We start from the raw sequence: 8,448 nt of genomic DNA, 5'->3' as shown, positions 1-8,448 counted from the left end.
AGGGTTGCAACAAATGCAGTAAATAAAAAATAATTGTTTCGATTTACATGATGCAAGTTCCTCTCCTAATAAATCGAATTTATCTATTTCAATTTATCGCTACTATACCTAAATCGAATCCAATTAATTTGATTTACGAAAGAAATGTAAATCAAATCAAATAGTTTCGATTTATAAAAATTTAAAGCTGAATTCGGACATGTATCATGTATGTAAGCATTTTTTATTTGGAATAATAGTATAATATTGAGCTGCATTTAATTTATCTATATGTTTATCCTAATTTATATTTTAATATGAATAAAATATTAAAATATTATTACAATTTATTTAAAAAATATTTTATATATATTTTGGCTCTGTATCTTATAAGAAAACTAAAATTTCATGTCTGCGTGTCCGATTTATGCTTCATATTTCACCGAAGATTTACCCGCAGTTAACCAAAGAAAAAGTAAACAAAATATGCAGTTAATGTTGCTTTTTGATCTAATTTAAAAACTTAGAGCAACTATCCATTATTTGATATGATTTTTTCTTTGAACACGAATTTTTCATACATATACTCATACTTTTTTGCATTGGTTTTTGTTTTAAAACAATATTAAACCACCAACTTGACCCCAAAAAAAAAACCACCAACAGCACTAAATACCATTTTTATTAGAAAAACCAATTTTTCTTAAGGATTTTAATAATAAGAGTAATTATTCATATAAAAATATCTTTGTATAAAAATAATAACTGAAAATTATTAGATAATTTAATATATTTGATTAAATTATTATTTAATAACTTTCAATTATCAATTTTGTATAAAGACAATTACACATAAATATTTACCTGAATGACTTTTTATATATGAGTTTTTACAATAACGAATTAGAAGACTTTTGTTAAGAACAGAATAACTATTGAAACAGATTGAAACAGTGAGAAAAACAGATTGGCAAAAGAAGGTGCATGAGAAAAAGTGGGTTTAGTCATTAGTGGTCCTCCTAATTCCTAATTAACTTTAAAACACCTAGTTTACGATCCCTGCCCCAACTACCACCCCTCACCACCACCAAAAATGAAAAGAAGAGTGGAAATGTATGAAAAGAAAGGTGAAACTGAGGGAAGAGAACATGCATGCAAAGGTAGAGACTGTGTCTAAATTTGTTTCTCTTAAGACAACACGTTTCTTTCAGTGTTCCTTTTGGCCTTTTATAATAACAGCTTCCAGCTCACTTTCTTTGACTTAACTTCCATTTCTTCGTTTTGTGTGTTTTCAAATCCATATATTACCAAGTGATTATAGGAAAGAGAGAACTATAAACATCTCCGATGCAACCATTGCCACCAATATTTGGCAACTATTTTAGTTGTAGTAGTAGTAGTAGTAATCACTATTAATCAGTAGTTCAAATTAATGGGCATTCGGACGGATAGAGTCAAACATTTCTGTCTAAAAATAGAAAATGAGAGACCTCACTTGTTCAAAATGGCAGAGACATGGACAGGTTATTTCATGCTCCATGCAATGAAAAAAATAAAAAAAAAGTTGTACCACTAAAATAATAACCACAAACTTAATTGTTGGTCATGGATGTTTTAAGAAATTAAAATTTAACCATTGATAACTCAACAAAAGTATTTACTAATTAATATGCACATATATATAGTTAAACTAACGATCATGCATGATCGCATGGGATGAAAAATCCAAGAATTTCTCCATGTTTTCATGCTGCTTCTACCACCCAACAAACACTAGGTATTCACAAAATATCAGGTTATATAAAATCCATTCAACCCAAGTTCATCAAGTAGTTTAATGGCAGTACTATATATATCAGTCAACTACTCTGAACTCTGAAGTTAAAGCAAACCCAAACCATCCCAAACCCCTACCCCTCCCCAAACCAAGAAAACTGAAACAAGTTAAAAGCTAATCAGTTAAGCAAATGAGACTTTTTTAAGTCTCTTCTTTCGACAACAAAGTCTCTTCGCAGTCCAACGAAGGCACGGAGAGTTTATACTTCATCTTCTTCACATCCTCCCTTGAATAAATGTAAATCCGTTTCACAATGTTGCAGAACTCCCTGCAATTAACAACACGGGAGAGACAAAGAAAATAGAGAACAATTAGAAGATCTGTCAGGGAAACAAGTAAAAATTTGGGTTTTTGGCGACAAGTTTTAGAATTACTCACGGCCATGGATCATCACCAACAAGCATCATGTCATTTTCATCATCAGTAAAAGTAACTGCCCATTTGTTTTGTGATCTGAGTTCTCCCTCAATATGAAACAGTTTCTCAAGCTCAATTGTAAGCTCGTCATAGCCATTCAACATGGTTAGGTCCACAGCTCTCCCTACAGCTACACCTTGCATTTGAACCTTCTCAAACAAAATAAATGTGAGTTACCCATTAACATACCCCATAAAACCACCTTCCACTGCAACTTAACCATATAAGTTGGTGAGTTAAAATTAAAGTAAATAATGTGAAAGGAATATTCAGACTAATACCTTAGTTCGAGTCCTCATGGATGGTAAGGATGCCAGCTTGTTAGGCTTCTCTGCTGGCAATACATCAGAAGAAATTTGGTTCTGTTGCTCCTTATCGGACACTGAATAGTTGGAATTCTGAGCATTCTGAGTGGCTGATGCAGTAATGGTAATGGGAGTAGATTCTTTGGGACCAACGGGAACAATGGCAGAGCAAGCCTGTTCTTTCTCCGGATGGGACACATTACTACGGAAGTTGTTAGTCAAATTAACTCCAAATAAAAAGATCTTTGTGGGATTCTCAGTCTTCTTTCTAGCATCTACTTCAACTTTATCATGAGTCAAACCATCATCATTTGGTTTGGATGAAATAGGTGAAAGGCCTTGTTTTGCAGCAGCATTGTTGTTTGGGGGGTTTGGTGGGACACTCGCATGTGGTGAATTAGACCATATTCCTTCCATACGAACCCGAGAGCTACTGGAGTGGCTATTCATGGGATTGCCATTGGTTTCTTTCTGCCTCAAGGACCATACAACCTGGTTTTCCTTGCATTGGACTTCAGCACCACCTAATTCTGCAGGATCATGGGACATGGATGATCCATGAAACCAAAAAGCAGAAGCAGGAGTGTTGGAAGCAATTTCTACAAGGCATAATTTTGGAGTCAAAGCCTATTCAACAAACAATTTATTAAGGGTGTGTTTGCAAGTAAGGATTTTGGAGGGAAAGCATCTCAAGAATAAAGATTTCTTTGTTTACCCTACAAAATAAAAAATCCAGAAACACCCCCATAATAGAACTATGGTAAAAAGTCTCCTACCAGACGATGAAGTATGATCAGCATGCCTGGGCCTTTTGGCCAACGCAGTAGAGACAACAAAAGGCTCTATCTCCCAAGCAGAAACCCTCTCTGGTCTCGGAAACGTTGCCGGCTCATCCCAATGAACCTGGTAATGTGACAAAAGGATTTAGAATGATTAAATGCCAACATCCAGAGAAACAACTGACAAAACAAAAACTCATGCAGAAAAGTAGAAATAAGTTCAACCTTCAAGGAACGCCATTGAGAGTTTGACCATCCTGGCGATACATCCCCAACCCCAACAATAGTACCAGAAAATCTGACCAAAAAGCTATAAAAAATAAGCCAACAAGGGGCCAATTTGAAAGTGCACCATGACACACATTCAATTAAGGGGATACCTTCTCTCAGGTGATTCTTCCACTTCAAACCTCATCTTGTAACGCATTCCAGCAGTAAATTTATTTTTGACTGCTTCCAGATATTTGTTAAGGCCAATAATAAACTGGCTACTCCTGAATGTTCCAAAGGGTATGTCAAGTAAGAGTTACACAAACTGTTGCATTATAAGTTAAATGACACAAACCACAACCAATTCAATATGTTTACAAACCTTGGTTTATAATAAACCACAAACATGGTGCGAGTCATAACAGCATGGGAAGCAGTGGCAAGCACTCCAAGATGCATACTCTGGCTTGATATCACGGACGAAGGCATTGGGATCTGCTGCCGCGCAAGTCGCCTAATCCCAACTCTCATTTCCCCATCTTCTCCCCTGCAAGATTCAGGATCAGAACCAGAGCACAGCATCAAGCCTAACATATAAAAGAAAAGGTACTAATAACCTTTGATTAACAACCTTAAAAACACAAAAGCATCTCCAGCAACCAGTCTTTTGGAAGTGACAAAGGTACTCCAGCCAGTTGTGAACAAGTGCCTCTTTGGTGAACCTGATCATGTTACAAAAATGGACAATCAAAATGCCAGCAAAAGAGCCAATCTGACGAGAACTTTCCCTCACATACCCGATTCCTGACTCTATGCTAAACTACATAATTACCTCCTTTACCCCCTTTACCTCCTTTATCTCCTTTACCTCTTAATACATGCTTAAACTTCCACTCGAACCCATGAAGATCCTTCGCCACCAACTCCTGGGATGGTGGTGGGGAATTTTCATCCGCGTCCTACAATGAGTAAAGAGCAGGAATAAAAACAAAGCATATAGATTGAAATTTAACCGAATTAAGTTAAATTAAATCCATTGACTGATCCGGCTCAAGGTTGACAAAATCCATATAGACAAGTACCGATGGAGGTGATGGCAATGGAGGTAGGCACTCTGTGGCATGCATACGCCGAATTGAACATCCTCCATGTGTGCTAGTATCAGAGGGAGTTAATATCTTGCTAAAAGAGTGAAACGTTTCTCTTTGAGATTCCACGGGACTTGGATCAGGGATTGTAGGCTCTTTTTGCTGAATATATTCCACATGATTAAAATTCATAATAACAGAGAATAACAAGAGAAAGCATATCGTAGATTGACTAAACAAAACGGGAATTTTGGTATAGTAATCATAAGAGGTTGTCTAAGTAAGCAAATAGATTGACAAGACTAAAAGCAAAAAAGACAAGTAGACAAATATATTCCTCACATCTGGTTCTGGAAGCAAAGTGATACGGGCATAAACTTCATCAGTTTCCTGTTCCGCCTACACAAATTCCACAAAAGAAAAATAACTTTACGGTGATTCGTACACACAGACAACCATGAAACAAATAAGGACAAACAAAACAGACAAGCCAGGGAGGTAATGAAGAGTGGGTACCAGCAACTGAATGTGAACAACACGGCAGAGAATCTTGGTTGGGAGATTGAAATGAGGGATTTGCTGACTCAGTTCTTGGTTCACCTCCTGATTCGTTGATGCTTGCAACTGCAATACCCCCAAAACAACTAAGAAGACTGAAAAACACAAAGAAGGAGAAGCAGATAGATACATACTTGTTCCATGTGACCCTGAGGGAAGTAGTAGACTCTCTCCCCAGTGCGGGGAACATCGACGAGAGGCCCTGCACACAGCTTCCATAGCTCTGTGTAGAGATCTTCATCTCCCTCACCTATCCAAACTTGAGAGCTTTTTATGTCTAATTTGAGTTCCCTCGACATTGGGGAAAAGCTAAGATAAGAAGAGAAAAGACATTGTAAACTACATTCTCAGTCTCCTATGAAATAGAACTAACCTGTTTGAGCTGTAGGAGTGGGAGGTCCCCTCAGATTGCACTCCAGATTCGCCATTCACAAGAGAGAATGAAAATACACAAAGAAGAAGAGGAGGAGGAGGAGGAAGAAGAAGAAACAAAAACCCAAGAGCAAGAGCGTCAAGAGGAATAGGACTACTAGCCCATGTATAGAGAGAGAAAACGGTTATTATTATGATGTAATGATAATGAGTAGTTAGTAGTGTTGTATAACTGTAACTGTAACCGTAACCGTAACGAACATGAACAAGTGTAACCGAATTTATGAGGTGTTTCCAGTGCTGATTCGACTTTTAGTTACAGAAGAAGAAGAAGAAGAAGTAGTTTCTGTTTAGAGGTGGTTCGTGACACGTGGTGGTGTCGTTGTGGTTGATTGCTTCCCCGAAGAGAGCAGCTCAGCTCAAATGAATTCCACAGACCACCGTGCTTCTGTCTTCTGTCTTCTCTCTTCTCAATGACAAGTTAACAAATAACAACACATTCATTCAGCATTCAACTGCTACTCTCATTTATTCTCCTCATATACTCATTGGTCACCCTTTTGGTGGAATTACTATTTTTATTCTTTCAATAAACTACTTCCGATTCTTTCAATTTTCTTTTCCTTTTGTTTACAAATATTCTTAAGGTATTTTTAACATTATTACGGCGAAAGCTAGTGCACTCTAGGTAAAGTAGGGATTGCAGCACTCTTTAAAAGTTAACCTGCTATCAAAAGTAATTAGGTAAATTAAATTTATTTATTATTGTTATTTTTTTTGTCATGGGCTGAACAAACAAACCGGCACTAACAAAAAAAACTAATTCGCTCGTTTAACACAGGATTATCTTTACACCAGAAAAGTACTCAGAAAAATTTGATCGACTTTCTCCGTTATTCTGTTATTGTTGATGTGATGTCTTCAAGCATTTTCACTATTTTGTTTGCTAGCAGGTGCTTCCACTATTGTTCTGTCTAGCCACAGATTTTGACGCTCTTGAACCCGCCCCATTCCACATCTACCATAAATGGATCTTCAAAGCCCGAAAAATTGCTGCCATAGAAAAGGAAGACGCTGTCTGTCGTCGCTGCTGGTTGGCTAACTCCAAACGTAAAACTGATACTGTAGAAGAACCCGGTCTATCAAAAAATGATTAACCTGATTAACAGGTTACCTTTTTAAATCCAGATCATTCAAATAAAATATAATAAATGAAGAGTTCAGATTTACAAATTCACAAGGTGTACAGCACTCCATACTTAGCAAGGAGCGTTTAAGGATGGGCCCATTATTACAAGTCTATTTTTTATTTTTTTAAATAAATACATGTATAAATAGATTTTAGAAATTAATTATTTAATTCTTTTATTACGATTTTTTCTATTAAATGTTTTAAACTAAGACTGACAAGATGTGTTTAATCAGTGGTAAGTAGCTACTACCTGGTCTAATATTTCTTAGAACAACTCAATAAAGTGTTTTTTACCTTTTTTTTTTAACATACTACCTTTTATATTTATGGTAATTGAAGGAATTTGAAATTAAAATTTACATGGAAAATAATATATGATTTAGGGAGAAATATTACATTGAAGATAATGTGTCAAATATGCAATGTGTTTTTTTTAATGTTATTATGCTTAATGATGTAATATTTTAAAGTCTATTATTATTAATATGTAATCTTTTTTTAATATGGTATATAATTATTAATTATGTAATTTTAATTTTTATGTTAGTTAATTTTACTCAATCTAATTAAAATTAAATTGAGACTAAATATTAGAGTGAAAAATATATATTTAATTTCAAATTATTATTTAGAATAAAATATTAAATTAGTCTCTTATATTTGGGCGTAATTCTGTTTGAGTCTTTAAAATTTAAAATGTCCTATTTGAATTCAAAAAATTTTTATTTAGTTTTAATGTACTCTCACTGTGAGGTCAAAGTTAAATAATTAACGAAATGTCTTACATGACAGTAATACAAGAATAAGGTGGATAATTTAAATAACAAGTGCAAGCTTCAGATGTATAAAATTAACTATAGATGCATCAACATATTATAAAACCAAAGAGAATGATTAATAAATATATTGATGCATTTACAGTTGATTTTATACCTCTGAAATTTATATTTGTTTTTCAAATTATCGACCTTATTCTTGCACTGCTATTATGTGGAACATTCTATTAATTATTTAATTTTGACCTCACGGTATACGTTGAAGTTAAATGAAATCTTTTTGGATTCAAATAGGGCACTTTAAATCTTAAAAACAAAAATAAAATTGCATCCAAATATAAAACACTAATTTAGTATTTACCCTATTATTTATGATATATAGTCTTTCAAATGTTGAAATGAAATTTTGTAGAATTCAAAATAAAAAATATTTTATAATATTGGGCCAAAGTGGTGTAACCCCCCAAAAAATTACCCATAAGGTGTGTATTACGCCGCTGTGAGAGGCAGCAACCGCAACTCATCAACGTTATTCGCAGAAAAATGACAATAACGCTTTGTTCTGCATGACTGACACGTACACACTCTCTCTCCCACTCAAAATTAACCTGAAACTAACTCCATCTTTCCCCATTTCTTATGAAACTAGCTCCATCTTTCATCATTTCTTCTTCTGTTTCCCTTCTCTTGAAATATCACACTCACAAAATTGAAATCTCTCACCCTATAACTACAAAGAACAAAACGGCAGAGAGATTAACTCACAAACTCAACCACTAAATACACACAAGTAAGTGTTTTATTGTTGTTTATTGTTTTTACTAGTTCGTTATTGTAATTATTTAATTTTTTAAAGCTAAAACTAGTAAAAAACACTTTATAATTAGTATTTATTTTAAGAAACCTTTTTATTTTACATAAAATATTAGAAGCTT

General features: G+C 34.5%; 1 protein-coding gene and 1 long non-coding RNA gene across 9 annotated transcripts in view; one reads left to right on the top strand and one right to left on the bottom strand.

Moving 5' to 3' along the window:
• LOC110263215 overlaps nt 1-5,960 on the top strand; it is a 15,661-nt gene extending 9,701 nt beyond the window's left edge. Inside the window, exon 2 of the long non-coding RNA XR_002348429.1 lies at nt 5,650-5,960. This is a non-coding gene — a long non-coding RNA (uncharacterized LOC110263215). The remainder of the gene's footprint in view (nt 1-5,649) is intronic.
• LOC107645686 (auxin response factor 9) lies at nt 1,704-5,936 on the bottom strand. Of its 8 annotated transcripts, none has more exons than XM_021104186.1 (14): nt 5,547-5,936; nt 5,308-5,423; nt 5,132-5,239; nt 4,958-5,014; nt 4,610-4,777; nt 4,360-4,486; nt 4,159-4,249; nt 3,910-4,074; nt 3,698-3,811; nt 3,543-3,627; nt 3,315-3,441; nt 2,515-3,137; nt 2,195-2,382; nt 1,704-2,084 (listed from the first exon to the last, which is right to left on the bottom strand). In XM_021104186.1, the coding sequence occupies exons 1-14, from the start codon at nt 5,599-5,601 to the stop codon at nt 1,958-1,960; spliced, it is 2,151 nt and encodes a 716-aa protein (XP_020959845.1). In that variant the 5' UTR covers nt 5,602-5,936; the 3' UTR covers nt 1,704-1,957. The 8 variants fall into 8 exon arrangements, with proteins under 8 accessions (XP_020959845.1, XP_020959844.1, XP_020959848.1 ...); XM_021104185.1 differs by having other exon boundaries at nt 5,308-5,432; nt 5,547-5,686; XM_021104189.1 differs by having other exon boundaries at nt 2,515-3,068; nt 5,308-5,432; nt 5,547-5,686.

The sequence above is a fragment of the Arachis ipaensis genome, chromosome B06, assembly GCF_000816755.2.
Source record: "Arachis ipaensis cultivar K30076 chromosome B06, Araip1.1, whole genome shotgun sequence".
Classification (NCBI taxonomy): domain Eukaryota; kingdom Viridiplantae; phylum Streptophyta; class Magnoliopsida; order Fabales; family Fabaceae; genus Arachis; species Arachis ipaensis.
Note: the sequence above shows the minus strand (reverse complement) of the source record. Positions and strands in the feature narration are given on the sequence as shown.